Source organism: Erinaceus europaeus, chromosome 6, assembly GCF_950295315.1.
Source record: "Erinaceus europaeus chromosome 6, mEriEur2.1, whole genome shotgun sequence".
Classification (NCBI taxonomy): Eukaryota; Metazoa; Chordata; class Mammalia; order Eulipotyphla; family Erinaceidae; genus Erinaceus; species Erinaceus europaeus.
Window position 1 is genome coordinate 72,895,417 of NC_080167.1, and position 17,431 is coordinate 72,912,847.

A 17,431-nucleotide genomic window follows, 5' to 3' on the forward strand; every position below is an offset into this window, starting at 1 on the left:
GGAGAGGGAAGTTCCCGGGCGAGTGGTGGAGGAGTGCTGGAGACGTTTAGGAAAAAGTCTCCCATAAAAAGCCTTGCTTCTGGTAAAAAGCATTTTAGTGCCAGGCACCAACATTTTCGTGTCTGGCTCAGAATACTGAGGATGTCTTCACGCCTTCCAGAAACAGCTCTGCAATCAGCTCCCCTTGCTGCGACCTGCAGCTGGGGCTCTGGGTGAAAAACACAACACAAGGTAGAGTGAGCCATCGCGAAGCTTTATTACACTCAGTGACGAGATGTATGCTTTATACACGTAGCCAGAAGGCCTTTAAAACGATTCTCCTGGGAGGGAGGGGGCTTGTCTGTCCGTCCACAGAGGTCTGACTGCCGTCCTGGCAGGAAGGATGAGCCCAGTGCCGACAGGGAGGCCGTGAGGGCCACCCTCATGCCTGAGTGCCGGCTGTCCTTGTCCCGCTGTCGTCTGTGGCCCTTTCAGCACTCCCGTTACCTCTGATGGAGTCCAGCAAGCTCTTGACTGTTCCGTTTGCCAGCCGGTTTTTCTTCCTCTTGCTCAGAGAGACTCCGCTCGGCAGAGAAGGCAGCAGCAAGGCGGCCAGCCCCCAGGCCTGGTTTCTCGGTGGGAAAAGGTGGCTCTTGTCTTCCTGGTTTAAGAGCCAGGCACTTTCTCTGGCCAGATCCACAAACTTCTGCAGCTGGACCTGACTTACATTTTTGCTGATGTTGAGAGAGGTCTCGAAAGGATTCTGAATGTGCAGGGGACAAGACTCAGGCTTGTTCTGCTCCTTTCCCTGCAGGTTGTTAGGACAAAAAACACGTCAGACCAGTAAGAGCCCAGGCAGACAAAAGCCAGTCTGAGTGAATAAGCTCTCAGAGAAGGTAAACACCTGTGTTCGCTTTAGGAAGAACTTCTTTCAGGGCCAGGCAGTGGTGCACATGGTCAAGTGCTCTCACGTTAAAGTGTGCGAGGACCCGGGTTCAAGCCCCTAGTGCCTTCATGAGTGGTGAAGCAGGGCTGCAGGTGTCTCTCCCTCCTCCCCACCTATGCCTCCCCTTTCAATTTCTATCTCTATCCATTAATAAATAAGTGAAAATGTTTAAAAAATAAAATAAATGCATAAAGCTTCTTTCCCGGCGGGTGTAGACAGCATAATGGTTCTGCAGAGACTCTCCTGCCTGGGATGCCAGGTCCCAGGCTCAGTCGCCTGCACCACCATAAACCAGATCTGAGCAGGGCTGTGGGAACAGTTTCCTTTCTTGTCCTGCAGGCTTATTTCTGTGCATGTGTGTTTATGTCTGTTTCCTTCTGATGTTTTCCTCCTGTGGCTTATGAGCATCTCTCCCAGAAAAATCCCACAGGTAGAGGAGTCTTGGATGTCGCGGCTAAGAGTCATCTGGAAACCAACCCACAACAGTTTCTCTTTCCTTTTCACCAGAGCCCTGCCCAGCTCCATGTCAGTCGGTGTGGGGATGGAATCTGGGACCTCAGAGCCTGAGGCAGGAGAGTCTCTCTACATCACCACCAAGCTGTCCACACACAGTCTCCATAAGCTGAGTACATGGGGGGGTGGGGTGGGGGGGGTGGGGGGGGTGGGGGGGTGGGGGGGAAGGGAGTGAACAAAGAAAAGGGAAATGTTAGCTAAATGTTAAAAACCCAACCGATAGCCACCTGTCTACACCAATCACGAACACATTCTTCTTGGGTTTCTGCTTTGCTTGTTAAGAGAAAAAGCCAGCCATTCTATCAGCTCACAGAGCGTAAGTTCACTTGCCTAAGGACGGAATCCTGTCCCAGGGAAGAATTTCCTCCACAGAAACTAAGGTCTAGCCTAGCAGACGCGAGTGTCTCCCAGACACCAGCACACCTGGAGGACTCTGCAGTGGCACAGACCACATCTGGGCAGAACTGACTGACTGTACAGGCCTCTCCCCACCACAATTTCTTTTTTTTGCCTCCAGGGTTATTGCCGGGCTCAGTGCCGGCAGTACGAGTCCACTGCTCCTGGTGGCCATTTTTTCCATTTTATTGGGGCGGACAGACAGAAATTGAGAGAGGAGATAGAGAGAGAGCTGCAGACCTGCTTCACTGCTTGCGGCATGTCCCCTGAAAGTGGGGTGCCAAGGACTCAAGCCCGGAACCTTGCACTTAGTGCTATGTGTGCTTAACCTGGTGTGCCACCGCCTGGCTCCTTACAGCCTAGTCCCTGGCCACATCTGTCACTTAGACTGAAATAATTTGTTTGAGAACCTGAAAACCATAGTAACCTGCAGACAGATAATGACCAAACATTAAGACAATATTTACCTGTCGGATATTTATAGAATTTTTATGGAAAGCAAAATTTCCAAAATATTCGAAAAATTCTTTCAGTAGTAATTCTGTAAGACAATAAAACAAACAAAAATTAGAATACGACCCATGTCAGCTCAGAGAGGCGCACAGCACAGCACAGCACCCACCTAGCGTCTCCGTGTTCTCCGTAGGACTGATTCGACTCAGGTCAGAGACGAACGTGCAGTTGTGGCCTTTGATCACACAGTCATCTTCTGCATCTGCCGAACACAAGCGAGACACAGCTCACACCTCCCCAGCTACTCCCCGCTCCAGAAAAAGGCTCCGTGACCCTGCAGATGAGTCACGGCTCCCGTGCCGGTTCTCAGCACCCTGAAGTTTAGGCGCCTTTTTCGAAGCCTGTAAGTGGCAGCGGAACACGGGAAGCCACAAGGTGCTGAAGCAGTCCAGGCTCTCCCGCCGTGAGTAAGGGGTGGACACGCTGGCCGCCCCCAGCGCCACGCAGCAAAGGAGAAGTGAACTGCGATTCGAAGGCTCTACGAAGGCCTCGGCTGGATTCTGGCTCTTGCATGTTTTCCTGGTAAGACCCGTTTATTTATAAATTAGTGAGGGGGGGAAGAGGGAGCAGAGCATCTCTACAATATCTGTTTATTTATAAATTAGTGAGGGGGGAAGGAGGAGCAGAGCATCTCTACAGTATCTGTTTATTTATAAATTAGTGAGGGGGGAAGGAGGAGCAGAGCATCTCTACAGTATCTATTTATTTATAAATTAGTGAGGGGGAAGGAGGAGCATACATGCAGCGGGAGCCGGGACGTGGCAGTTCCTCAGCTCATGGCCTGGGCCGTGCAGACCACCCTACCGGCCGGGCCCCCACCCACATTTCGCAGACTGGCACCTGCGCTGCCTCAGGTCGGCGGGGAAGGCTGAGGAGAGGGGCAGGCGGCTGCGGCCCATCCCAGAAGTGAGCAGACTCCTCCCAGGCCCCACACCAGGCACTTTCTTGCCTGTTTCCTCCTCAGACCTCTACTCCATCGCCACAGTGCAGAATAGTGAGCTTTAGAGGGAAGAGCTGAACTGACGACTGTTTGTAAGAGCCAAATGCTACAGAAAAGCACCAGGTGCAGAAGAAAGAAAGGGCAAAGCCAACAAGATGGGAAAGCCCAAGAAAACAAGAGGCACAGTGTGTGTGTGTATGTGTGTGTGTATATATGAGTGTGAGTGTGTGTGTGTGAGTGTGTTTTAGTGTGTGTGTGTGTATGTGAGTGTGTGTGTGTGTTTTAGTGTGTGTGTGAGTGTGTGTCTGTGTGTGTGGGTGTCTGAGAGTGTGTGTGTGTCTGTGTGAGTGTGTGTGTCTCTGTGTGTGTGAGTGTGTCTGTGTGTGTGAGAATGTGCGAGTGTGTGTGTGTGAGACTGCGTGTGTGAGAGTGTGTGTGTGTGTGTGTGTGAGTGTGTGTGAGTCTGAGTGTGTGAGTGTGTGTGTGTAAGTGTGTGAGTGTGTGTGTGTGTGTGTGTGTATAAAAGAGGCACAACAGGGGCTCAAAGCTGCTCCAGCTCTGCACAGGTAGCTCCAGGTCCTGAACACCCACCGTCCCACCCGGAAGCCAAGAGCACAAGGAGTGAGAGATGGCGGAAGGTCTGCCCTGCCAGGGGGACCGGCTCCGGCAAGGGGGCAGGAGGGACAGATGGTGGTTGCCCCTGGGCTGGCCCCTTCTAACCGAGAGCCGGGGGGCGGGCAGGGCGAGGGCGGCACCGATGTGCCAGGGCCCCTCTGGGCTCTCAGTACTAGGAGGGTGCGAGGTGTCCAGGAACCACCCAGACTTCAACCTGTCAACAAACAGGTAAATGTGTCTGATCTGCTCAGAACAAACCTTTTAAGGATTATTTACAGGAGACACCCAGGAATGTACTTTAAAAGTTCTGACAGCAACAAACAGGTGGGGAGAAGACAGGGCAAGGAGATAGTGCGTGCGGCCTTCATTCTCTCTCTCGTTACCAAGCTCAGCTCTGGCTGATGGTGGTGCAGGGGACTGAACCCCGGGGACTTTGGAGCCTCTGGCAGGAGAGTCTCTTTGCAGAACCACTGTGCTATTTCCCCCTGCCCCACATTCCTTAATTTGCTTCTAGAAGTCAATGACCTCAGTAGATCTTATATAACTAGAGTACGATAAACTTAAAATACTTCACGTGGGCAGGGGACAGCACAGTGGTTCTGTAGAGGCCTCCTGCCCGAGGCTAAGTCCCAGGTTCAATCCCCAGCCCCTCCATCAGCCAGAGCTCAGCCGGGCTTTGGGGGAGAACAACTCACCTGAGATGGTCAACTTTCAGCTGAAAATCTATGTGGGATCTCTAAAACATCTGGTAACACTAAGCACATCTGGAAGCGGGTGAGATCCGAAAGGCCACCTCGGGGCTCTGTGGCACAAAAGCCTCCCTGGGCTTCTCCGGCCCCTCCAGCCCCAGCCCACAAGCTTGCCAGCTCCACAAGGACTCGAACCCAGAGGCCGGGCTTCAGAGTGCTGCTCTCACGACCCCTGGTGGACACTGGAAGACAAGCACGTCCAGAGGCAGGAGGCTCTGAGGCTGCAGGAGGCAGCGCTGGGAGCCCACTGGCCAGCAGCACCCAGCCTGTGCCAGGACCCAGGCGCCCCGCACAGGGCAGCTCCACACTGGAGGGCCGCTGCCGTGTCGCCTCTCTCCAGAGGAAAAGGGGAGCTTGCTGAGTGCCGGAGCCGCACGGACCTGAAGTCCCAGCACAGAGAGCAGCTATGGCATGACGACGGTGGCAGGGAGGCGGCTCGGTGGGTAGAGGGGCGGCCTTGCACGTGTGAGGCTCTGGGCCTGGCTCCCCAGGCAGTCAGGGTGCCAGTGGGCGCTCTGGAACCTCTTCTCACGGGACTTAAAGCCAAAAGCCAAGCCTTCGAGTCCCATAAGCAGGACGCCACAAGGTGCGGCACGGTGCCCTGAAACGTCAGACTTTTCCGCCTCACCTGCCAAGGCTTTCAGCTCATCCAGCGTTGGGAGGATGGGAGGTGACCTCCTCTGAAGGAAGAAGATGACCAGCATCGTGAGGGAGAAGTTTGTGATCCATGCACCAGGGATGCTGCTCGTTAAGGAATGTGTGTGAGCCCAGTGGCGGACGCTGAAGGCCAGGGCCCGCACCCGAGAGTCCAGGGCGCCGTAGAGGTAGAGCAGCTCAGAGCTTTTCAGGGCAACCCTTCAGGGAGAAAGCAGAGTCCTCAGACGCCACTCAGCACCCGGCAGCAGAGCGCACGCCTGGACACAGCCAGAGAGCCCTGACGTGCAGCCGTGACATGCAGCTCAGCCTTCCAGCTGATGCCAGATGCTCCTTTCCCACTAAAATCACCCCACTCACACACTCACACACACACACCATGCCTCTTGTTTTCTTGGGCTTTCCCATCTTGTTGGCTTTGCCCTTTCTTTCTTCTGCACCTGGTGCTTTTCTGTAGCATTTGGCTCTTACAAACAGTCGTCGGTTCAGCTCTTCCCTCTAATGCTCACTATTCCTGCAGGTGGGGAGCCGGGGTCTCGAACCGGGATCCTTATGCCGGTCCTTGCGCTTTGTGCCACGTGTGCTTAACCCGCTGCGCTACCACCCGACTCCCAAATTTAAACTTTTTAAGAACATTATTAACACTTCCTGGAAGTCAGAGTCCCTGTCTATGTAGAACGAGAGGCAGAAGCTAGAAGCTGAAGTGAGCCGTACCTGTTGTCAGTTGTCAAATCACACTGGAACCCAGAGGCCTGGTGTGAGAACCTCACGAGAGGACAGCGGGCGTTGAGTATCTTCTGCACACCCACACAGCCCGGGCCGAAGTGGTCGAGACACTCTCCTATCACAGAGAGAATCTTCTGGGTCACAACTCTGTCGGAAGGGACATTTTTCACCTGATATTCCAGCAGATAATTCCCCGGGGTCTGAATAATGAAAACATTTGTAAACAGGAGTACTGTGCAACAAGGACTTTCTCAATTTTTTTAAAACTTATTTTATTTATTTATTCCCTTTTGTTGCCCTTGTTTTATTGTTGTTGTTGTTGGATAGAACACACAGAAATGGAGAGAGGAGGGGAAGACAGAGAGGGAGAGAGAAAGACAGACACCAGCAGACCTGCTTCACCGCCTATGAAGCGACTCCCCTGCAGGTGGGGAGCTGGGGGCTTGAACCGGGATCCTTACACCGGTCCTTGTGCTTTGCGCCACGTGCTTTTAACCTGCTGTGCTACCGCCTGACTCCCCCTTTCTCAATTTTTAACAAGCGATGACTTAAATAGTTTCTGCAAAATACAGTGACACCCACCACACAACAGTACTGAGAGCCTAAGCTCCAACGACAGGAACAAAGCAATGCCCCAGAGAGGCAGAGCTGGCTGGGCCGGCCGGACTGTTCTCTGTGGTTCTCTGTCGCTAATAAAATCACAAAGTGGCCTTTTGATTAAGTGTTCCTGGACACATCTTAAGACATGGTCACACGGGTAGCGCTGCTGACGGAAAGTCAGTCTGCACGTACTTTCCTCGGTCAGTCATCACGCTGCTCTTTATTCACTTATTTCAAGGAGAGATGCAGAGAGACCCCCGAGCCCTGCTGAGCTGGGGCTGAGGACGGAACCCGGGGCCTCAGAGACGTGATGACGTGTCCCAAACGCCACTACGCGCAGGAGGTGCCGAGGCCAGTCGTCTCGCAGGTGATGCACGGCTCAAGCCTTTGCTGCGAGCACCCACGTTCCTGCAGCTGCTCTCTATGAAGCGCCTGTTTATTTTCTGGGTATGAGCAAGTCTAGGTCCTTCGTTACCAATAACCAAAAATACTAGTGGGACTGGCATGAAGGGAGGAAGTCAGACAGCACAGCCCCTCACAAGCGCAGCACGTCCAGGCAGGGGCGTATTCTGCACGTTGCCGCTGTAGGACGCTGTCTGGTTACGGCAGCGCTAGCTGGGGGGTCTGAGTGCTCACAGCGTCTCTATACAGGGGCCGTCAGAAATACCAAGTCTGCATCTAATACTCTGGAACCAGAGAAAATAGACTAAGACTGCAGAAAGCGTGTTGGGGCTCCGGCTCTGCCCTGCGGCAAATAATCTCTAGAAAGAGCTGGAGCAGCGGGCAGACCGGCCAGCCTAAGGCCGAGGTTCCAGGTTCGAGCCCCACGCCATCACGAACCAGAGCTGAGCAGGGCTCTGCTGTTTAAAGAAAGACGACTAGAAGGCGTGAGCACCTGAGCCCTGTCCTTCAGATAACTGTTTTAAATCAATAAGCACAGTAACCTAGCAGAGTCTAAGTCCCTGCAGGTCTGAAGAGGACGCCAAGTGCAGGACGGTCCTTAGGAGCGGCCCGGTTCACCTTGCTGTGCCCTGCATTTCCAGGCCAGTTCCAAGCCAGAAAGAACGTAGCGGGGGACTTGCGGGTGTGCCAGATGCTCCGTGGGATCAAAAAGAATGGACGGTTCCTACCCCGCCTAAGCTTGTGACACAGGACACACGTGTCAGCCGGTAACTCGGGCTCGCTCGGAGAGCATGGGGAAGGAAAACAGCAACTAGGAAGTCCCGGGAGGAAGAGTGGAGCGAGGAGTGAGGAAGGAGAGAACAAGTGCAGACCTCGGCCGGACCCAGCTTAACGAGCAGCCGTGCAGGAGGGGGCGCCCGTGACCAGACCTCGGCCGGGCCCATCTTAACGAGCAGCCGTGCAGGAGGGGGCGCCCGTGACCAGACCTCGGCCGGGCCCATCTTAACAAGCAGCGGGCAGGAGGGGGGCGCCTGTGGCCAGCACACTCGGTAAACGGCATAGCGGCTCTCCTCCCCGAGGCTCTGCAGTCCCAGGTTCAACCCCCTGCACCGCCAGCAGCCAGAGTGACTGGGAAAGTGGGTGCTTGAGCTGGACAGTAAGTGATCACTGACCGTCGCAGGCCAGGCCACGAGAGTATGTGGTGGACGGACTCTGTCTCCAGGCGGACACGGTGGATGGCCCAGAGCTAACTAACCAAGGCAGCCAAGATCAAGTAAGGTAAGGTAAGGTAAGACTTTCCTGACTTCACAAGTGTTAAACATCGACCTGGCACTGACTGAGAGGCGACTTCCAGCGTCAAACACCGAAGGTAAACGAGGGCAAAAGACTGTGTATGAAAATACAGGACAGCTCTCAGAGCTGCAACTCAGTCAAAGCACCCGGACCGGTGACAGCTGAGGTGCGCGAGGACCCAGCCCCCATCTGCGGGGAAGCGTCACCATCGGAGACGCGGGGCTGCAGGTGTCTCTCCCTGTGAACAGCAGAGTGCTAGTAAGAATAATGCCGGAGAATAAGAGTAAATGAAATCAAACCTAATGTATAAGATTAAAAGGGGGAGGGCAGAAGTAATCATCCTAAAGGAGGCATGAAAAGCCAAGAAAAAGTGTGGGAAACAGAAAATTAAAAAAAGGGAAGGGTCGGGCAGTGGCACACTGGGTTGAGTGCACATAGTGCCAAGCGTAATGACCTGTGCCAAGGATCCCGGTTTGAGTCCCTGGTGGTGAAGCACGTCTGCACGTACTTATCCTTCTCTCTCTCTCTCTCTCTCTCTCTCTCTCTCTCTCGCTCGTCTTCCCCTCCCCTCGATTTCTCTGTCTTGTCAAAAAAAAAAAAAAAGAGAGATGGCCTCTAGGAACAGTGGATTTGTGGTGCAGGCACCAGGCCCCAGCGACAATCTTGGAAGCAAAATAAAGTAAAAACATAGCTGCAAACTGAACCCCCAGGCTTTCAGGCTGGAACAGGGGCATCCGGCTGCTTTTAGAGAAATCCCAGAGCACAGAAGCAGGAAGGAGAGATGCAGAGGATGAGCTGGCAAGAACAGGTGTCCCTCTTAACAAGCAACAAGGACTGACGTCCTCACTCCAGAAGGAGAGTGACCACACACACACACACACACACACACACACACACACACACACACACACACGCAGTCCACAGTGTCTGAACAACAAGGACTGACGTCCTCACTCCAGAAGGCAGCCCAGGAAGGAGTGACCCCACACACACACACACGCAGTCAACAGTGTCTGAACAAAACAAGACGATCGTAGGAGATCAAGGCAAACATCCCTGAGATCTCTAAACACTCGAGCAGCGAAGCAAACACAGGCAAGAGACTAGTTACGATCCGGGTAACGTGAGCAAAATGAGGCTGACCTGCTCCAACCCCCAACCACTGTACTTCAGTGTCGACCGTAACCCGTTATTCCCCCAACAAAGACAAGAAAAAAGAGTGGCCAGGTTGTGGCGCACCTGGTTGAGCGCACGTGTTAAAGTGCGCAAGGACCCAGGTTCGAGCCCCTGGTCCCCACTTGCAAGGGGAAAGCTTCACAAGTGGTGAAGCAGGGCAGCAGGTGTCTCTCTGTCTCTCTCCCTATCACCCCCTTCCCTCTCAATTTCTGACCGTCTCTATCCAGCAAATAAAGATTAAAAAACTGTTAAAAAAAAAAGAAAAGAGCAGCTACTTTGCTGCGTGTGTACACGGCTCCAAATGTGGTCGTTTCCCGGCCCAACACACGTGTCACAGTTGCAGTCTGCTGACACGCCGTCTGCAACACGTCCACCCAGCTTAGCAGCCAGCAGCACCAAATACAGCCTTTTTTTTTTTTTAAACCAGAGCCCTGCTCAGCTCTGGCTGATGACGGTGTGGGGGACTGAACCTGGGACCTTGGAGCCTCGGGCAGGAGAGTGTCTCTACAGAACCGTCACACTGTCTCCCCGGCCCGTCCTGCACATCACTCATAGACTTAGTTACCTTGGAAGCACTGGGTTTTCTGATCTCATCGAGGTCCAAAAACATGTCCAGGTCACAACCCAGTTTCCCAAAGCCGTTGGTGGAAGAGCCAAAGGGTCTGATGACAGAGTCTGGGAAGAAGGCGGCCGCGACGTCCCCGATGAGGGAGCAGGTGAGGTGGCGTAGCCGGCAGTTCTCCTCCGTGAGCTGGAAGGCCCTCAGCAGGGCGTGCAGCTGCTGGTCTACCTGGCTGGCCAAAGGCGGCAGAGAGGTTAGCACTGGACCTGGGGCTTCCTCTTAGACATGACGCGCAGCTCGGGGCTTCTAGAGGAGCGTCACAGTGGCATCAGAATGATGGCGTGGACAGAGCCAGCGAAAGCCGGCCACAATTAAAATCACCACTTTGCCTAAACAGAGTCGGGAGTTGCTTCTACTTGAAGCGTCGTGAACATAAAACAGCAAAATGCTCTAGAGAGGTTGTGAGAACAACCACAAAGGCAGGTACTGTTTTGTTTTTAAATCAGAGCCTGGCTCGGCTCCGGCTCAGTACATTAGTGTTGGGGATTGAACCCGAGACCTCTGGTGTCTCAGGCACGAATGTCTTTGAACATAACCACTATGCTATCTCTCCAGCCCAGAGGTAAGAATTTTAGCAACAGAGAAGTACCAAAGGTTTCTAGAGATGTTTCTCTAGAATAACGTTTCAAGAGATAGTAAAAAAAAGCAAATAAAGACAACAATGAGAGACCACTTCACTCCTGTGAGAATGTCACACATCAGCAAATGCTGGAGAGGGTGTGGGGACAAAGGACCCTCCTGCACTGCTGATGGGAATCTCAATGGGTCCAGCCCCTGTGGAGGGCAGTCTGGAGACTCTCAGAAGACTAGAAATGGACCTACCCTATGATCCTGCAGTTCCTCTCCTGGGGATATATCCTAAGGAACCCAACACACCCATCCAGAAAGATCTGTGTGCACCTGTGTTCACTGCAGCACAATGTGTAACAGCCAAAACCTGGAAGCAGCCCAGGTGTCCAACAACAGATGAGTGGCTGAGCAAGCTGTGGTCTAGACACAGTGAACACTACTCAGCTATAAAGAATGGGGGGGGGGGGGTCAGGCAGTGGGGCAGTGGCTTAAGCGCATGTGGCGCAAAGCGCAGGGACCGGCTTAAGGATCCTGGTTCGAGCCCCCGGCTCCCCACCTGCAGGGGAGTCACTTCACAGGCGGTGAAGCAGGTCTGCAGGTGTCTGTCTTTCTCTCCCCCTCTGTCTTCCCCTCCTCTCTCCATTTCTCTCTGTCCTATCCAACAACGAATTGTGTCAACAAGGGCAATAATAATAACCACAATGAAGCTACAAGGGCAACAAAAGGGGGAAAAAAATGGCCTCCAGGAGCAGTGGATTCATGGTGCAGGCACCGAGCCCAGCAATAACCCTGGAGGAGGGAAAAAAAAAAAAGAATGGTGGGTTCACCTTCTGCACCTCATCTTGGATGGAGCCTGAAGGAACCATGTGAAGTTAGATCAGGCAGAAAGAGGAGGATGAAGAGGGGATGGTCTCGCTCCTGGGCTGAAGTTAGACAGAGAGAGGAAACGCAAAGTAAAGCTTGACTTTGGCAGGAGGACAGGGCAGGCCGTTCAGGTCCTGGTACTTGATGGTGGATTAGTCTGGGGTGAGAATGCTCTGTGGACACCTATCTTTGTGAGGTGAGAAACTGTACCCACGAGCCAACAACTGTGCTGGAAGCCAGTAACGTCCCAACAACAAAAAAAAACAAGGAGAAGATGGAACTTTGGTTTTCTGAGCCGGCTATTAAACTAGCTAAACTGCTGACAAGTATGAGGAGTGAGGAAACCAAATCAGAAATCCAGGACTAGCGCAAAGAGCCGTCAGCAAGCAGACTCGGCGGCACCCTCGGTGTGTGCGCCCAACCCGGTGACCCGCCACCACCAGCGCTCCCAGCACTCCGCTGCTCCTTCAGATTCTGCGGCTGAGTTTCACAGCACACGAGACAAAGCGGTCCGCACAGACACGTTTTGAAACCTGGAGAAGCAGCGACATACTCACACTTTCTGCAGAACAAAGCAGCTGCATGAGCTTCCTGCTTGAGGGAGGGGACTGGTCCTGACACTGCACGCCGGGCCATTCGGAGGTCTGACTCGGGGAGTTCTTCAGCCTCAGAGTGAAGAACCGTGATCGGAATGGAATCACGGATTCTGTGCTCAGGTCTGGAGTACGAGCGGCATTCTGCAGTGAGGCTACACTTTCCTTTTGACAAAATTCCACAACGGCATAAAGACCCTTGGTGCCAAAGACATAAGAGAAACAACACACTTCAAAATGACGTCTCCAACAGCACATTTCAGGTTACATTTCAAAGCAGTTATGGAAAAAAGAGATTAGTTGGGAGTCGGGCGGTAGCGCAGCGGGTTAAGCACACGTGGTGCACAGCACAAGCACCGGCGTAAGGATCCAGGTTCGAGCCCCCGGCTCCCCACCTGCAGGGGAGTCGCTTCACAGGCGGTGAAGCAAGTCTGCAGGTGTCTGTCTTTCTCTCCCCCACTCTGTCTTCCCCTCCTCTCTCCATTTCTCTCTGTCCTATCCAACAACAATGACATCAATAACAATAACTATAGCAATAAAAACAACAAGGGCAACAAAAGGGAATAAATAAAAACCTTAAAAAAGGTTAGTTATTTCATTTTTTGTGATTAACAACAAGTCACGAGATCAGACAGTGGACAGTCCCGGACTGCACCCACCACCACAGCTGTGTGCCCACCCTCCAGCCTAAAGGGGTTTTGTTTTTCTCAGGCAGAAAGTGCTGCCTGTCCTGTGATGAGCCGGCTGGACAAGAAGCTGGGGGGGAAGCATGGCGGTCATGCAAACCGACTCTCCTGCCCACCTGAGGCTCAGACGCCTGCACCACCATCAGCCAGAGCCGAGCAGGGGTCTGGCAGAGGAATAAAGGAAAAAGAAAAAAGGGGAAAAGGAGCCGGAGGGGCCTGGGAGCGGCTCCCCCACACCGTGCAGTGAGGGCAGGGCCCTGGGTGTGAGCCAAGTACCCCGGAAGCACCATGCGCAGCACCCGGGGTGGGGGGCAGAGCGAGGCGTCTTCAGCCCTCTCCCTCCACACCTGGAGCCAAACTCACGGCCGGGGACCAGGGGCCCAGCCTGCGGCAGCCGGTTACAACCCAGCGGCCCTGCCCGGGCGTCTCTCGTCCTCACCTCCATCTCCTCTACTCTATTTACTGGATGAGACCGTCAGAGACCAAGGGGAAGGGGTGGGAAAGAGACGGAGACACCTGCAGCCCTGCTTCACCGTCGCAAAGCTACCCCCGGGAGCTCGAACCCGGGTTCCCGCGCGCCTAGCCTAGCGTGTGCGCTCCAGCAGGAGGGTCTCCGTCTCAGCGTCTGAGCAAAAGCCCAGGAGTCGGTCCCGGACACTTACGACGCTCTGGTAGAAGAAGTGGCGGCTGACGGGCCCGTGCTGGGCCAGGAACCTCAGGAGCGGCTTCTCCCGGAACCGGCCGGGGCAGCGGATCAGCACCGTGCGCTGCGCCTGCTCCCACCGCTCCCTCTGAACCTCCGAGAAGCTCCGGGGCGGGGGACCTGCGGGGACACGCGACGGGACGAGAAGGGACGGGAGGGGACGGGAGGGGACGGGCCTCCCCCATCTGCCTCCCCGGGCCACAGGCAGGCCGACTCTGCTCTCTGCGGGCGGCTGTGCAACCCGGCGGCCCGGCCCCGGGGGAGTGTCGGCACCCGACGCCCAGGCAGCAGCGAGGGAGCAGCCAGCAGGCACGGCCCCGCGTCCCCTGTCCCCCGCGTCCCCGCCCGTCCCCCGCGTCCCCGCCCGTCCCCCCGCGTCCCCGCCCGTCCCCCCGCGTCCCCGCCCGTCCCCCCGCGTCCCCGCCCGTCCCCCACGTCCCCGTCCGTCCCCTCGTCCCCCGCGTCCCCGCCCGTCCCCGCCCGTCCCCCGCGTCCCCGCCCGTCCCCCAGGTCCTCCCGGCCCGCCATTACCTGTGTTCGCGGCCCCCGGGGCCTGGTCCACTCCGCTGACGTCCGCGGACGCGCTCCCCGGGCAGCTGAGTAGCCGGCGGATCGGAGGCCTCAGCGGGACGGCGTGAGGGCACAGGGGGCAGCGAGCCAGGAGGCGCGGACCGAGCGCCGCCATGCTAGGGGCAAATGCCGCGAGACCGGCTGCTCCCGCGCGTGCGCAGTGGGCCGACGGCGGCCCCCGAGGACGAAACAGCATCGCGCTCACATCGGGCCGACGGCGGCCCCCGAGGATCAAACAGCATCGCGCGCACAGCGGACAGACGGCGGCTCCCGAGGACCAGACAGCATCGCGCGCACAGCGGACAGACGGCGGCCCCCGAGGACCAAACAGCATCGCGCGCACAGCGGACAGACGGCGGCCCCCGAGGACCAAATAGCATCGCGCGCACTGCGGACGGACGGCGGCCCCCGAGGACCAAACAGCAGCGGCCCGGACGGGTACTGCGAAGTCTGTGCACGGTGCTCCCGGGCTGCTGCTCAGTCCTCCGCGCGGGACGCGAGCACCTGCTGGGTGCAGACTGACCCAGCGGCCGCCTGCGGGTGCTCAGTCCCAGCACCCAGTGTGGCCGCCCGCGGGAGCTCAGTCGCAGCACCCAGTGTGGCCGCCTGCGGGTGCTCAGTCCCAGCGCCCAGTGTGGCCGCCCGCGGGTGCTCGGAGAGGCCCAGCGCCCAGTGTGGCCGCCCGCGGGTGCTCAGAGAGGCCCAGCACCCATGCCCTGTGCCCTGAGCAGCCAGAGCGACGGCCGTGCGGGGGATTCCGCGAGAGCCTGAACGTTCGCCCCCAGCTCCTTGGGCTCAGGCGGCCGCCGTGATGCAGGCTCGTCCTCGGGACCCGCCCTGGGCGCCCAGGTCCTGTGTGTGGCTGCAGGCGTGTCAGGGTGTCTGCTGTCACTTCGCAGAGCCCTGCTGCCGCGGCTGCTTTTCGCCTCCAGGGTCACTGCTGGGGCTCTGGCTGCTGCCGGTGCTGGAGACTGAACCTGGGGCCTCGGCCTCGTGCAGGAGAGCCTTGCAGAACCATGATGCTGCCTCCCCAGCCTTCATGTTTATTATTATTACTGTCACTGTTACTATTTCTCCTGCTCTGGCTGCTGCCGGTGCTGGGGACTGAACCTGGGGCCTGGTTGAGCACACAGGTTACAACGCACAAGGACCCGGGTTCGAGGGGGAAAGCTTTGCAAGTGGGGAAGCAGGGCTGCGGGTGCCTCTCTGTCTCTCTCTCTGTCAGCCCTTCCCTCTCCATGTCTGGCCGTCTATCCGGCAGAGTAATAAAAGATATAAAAGTGTTTCTGTTTAAGAATGTCCTTTGACAGAGCAGCTGGGATGCCTCAGGCACGTAGAGGCATCAGGGCCGACCTGGGAGCCTGGGAGCGGAGCCCGGGGTCCTGCCGCCACAGTCTCTCTGGAACGTGGCTGCCGGCTGTCCCCAGGGAGTGGCTGTCGGGGAGACTGTCGGTGGGGCCGGAGCCCCTTGCCGGTGGGCGCAGATGCCCTTGCAGCGTGGACAGGGGCTCTCGCAGCTGGCGCCGCGACCCGACTTCACCCCCCGGCTTCCTCGTGGCCTGGGGCGCAGAGAGCAGCTGGGCGAGGCCCCACTCCCTCAGGAGCCCCGGTGGCAGGATGAGTGGTGAAGCAGGGCTGCAGGTAGCGCTCTCTCTCTCTCTCCCTCTCCCTCTCTCTCTCCCTCTCTCTCTCCCTCTCCCTCTCCCTCTCCCTCTCTCTCTCCCTCTCCCTCTCCCTCTCTCTCTCCCTCTCTCTCCCTCTCTCTCTCTCTCTCTCTCCCTCTCCCTCTCTCTCTCCCTCTCTCTCTCCCTCTCCCTCTCTCCCTCTCTCTCCCTCTCTCTCTCTCTCTCTCCCTCTCCCTCTCCCTCTCTCTCTCCCTCTCTCTCTCTCTCCCTCTCCCTCTCCCTCTCTCTCTCCCTCTCTCTCCCTCTCTCTCTCTCTCTCTCCCTCTCCCTCCCTCTCCCTCTCCCTCTCCCTCTCTCTCTCCCCCTCTCTCCCTCTCTCTCTCTCTTTCTCTATCTCCTGCTTCCCTCTTGATTTCTGGCCGTCTCTATCCAATAAAATAAAGATAGTAAAAAAACTTTTTAGAAACTATTAAAATTTCTTTAGAAGAAAGAGGGAAAGGGATCATCCTAGAAATTTAAAAAATAATAACAATCCTTCCCCCCCCCCCTTTCCCCTGGATTTCTCAGGTCTACAACGGCCATGCAAGCAGCCGCTCTAGGTTCCTCCGCCGGGACAGCGATTGTTGGAGGTCTGATCACAGGCTTAATTCTCAAGATGCCTATTTGGGGACAACCACCAGATGAGCAGTGCTATGATGACTCTGTCTACTGGGAGGTCCCTAGATGGAGAGAACATGACAGACATTTCCATGAACCTATTATCCATAAACAACGGGAACCTGAACTCTAAATACCATTCCTGGGCCTTGGCTTCATATCTCATTATCTACAGTCTTCTTCTAGCGTTTGCCCTTCTTCCGTAGCCAGTCAACAGCGTCAGGTTGAGCCTGATGTAAAGTTTCGAGACCTCCTTTGAATCTGGAGAGGTGGCAGTCGTTGACTATGTGGGTCATAGTCTGTCTGTATCTACAGTCTAATTGATGTAAATAAACAGGGAGCCTTCAAAGCAAATAAGGGCCACATTATGTAGATTCTCAGTATACAGATCCCCTGAAAAACGTCTTATCCCAGTGCTGCTTCTTGATATTCAATGATTTCATTGACAAAATGTGACTCACAAAATATAATTAGATGGATTCTACTTGGCACAGTTGATGGGTACAGGGTGGGCACTTTATGTTTATTTCTGTATGTTTTCTGCTTAGAGGTAGTTTATAAGGAAGTCAATAAATTTTAATTCATATCAGTTTCTAAAATGTTGACACTGTATCATAAGTCCAAAATAATTATAAAATGAAAGCTAATTAGCTTACAGTCTATGCAAGGAATCTGTATAAATAAAATGAAAGAAATGTATGTATATAAAATAGCAATATTGTTTTAGTAGTCTACTTTCAAAAGGAGAGACTGTTATAATGTTATACCTTTACTTGAATAATCTTTTATTTCTTTTGCGTGTTTACTACTTTCAGCAAGAGCTCAATCCTATCTGACCAATGTTTGTTTTGTATAAAATGTCAATGAATTAAATATTACTGTAAAATAAAACATTGTTCTTTGAATAAAAAAAAGAGGGAAAGGAAGGGGAAGGAGGGAGGGAGGGAGGGAGAGACTTTCTGAAGAGGCAGGGATGTGAGTCAGCGCCTCTGAATCTCTTCCCTCAGTGCCTCTTCCGTTTTATTTATTCATCTATTGG

General features: G+C 55.0%; 1 protein-coding gene across 1 annotated transcript; it reads right to left on the reverse strand.

Moving 5' to 3' along the window:
- Positions 1–232: 232 nt before the first annotated feature.
- MTPAP (mitochondrial poly(A) polymerase) lies at positions 233–14,616 on the reverse strand. Its single transcript, XM_007536675.3, has 9 exons — positions 14,072–14,616; positions 13,500–13,660; positions 12,116–12,349; positions 10,068–10,292; positions 6,020–6,231; positions 5,280–5,506; positions 2,457–2,549; positions 2,302–2,375; positions 233–787 (listed from the first exon to the last, which is right to left on the reverse strand). The coding sequence occupies exons 1-9, from the start codon at positions 14,442–14,444 to the stop codon at positions 422–424; spliced, it is 1,965 nt and encodes a 654-aa protein (XP_007536737.2). The 5' UTR covers positions 14,445–14,616; the 3' UTR covers positions 233–421.
- Between the last annotated feature and the right edge of the window lie 2,815 nt (positions 14,617–17,431).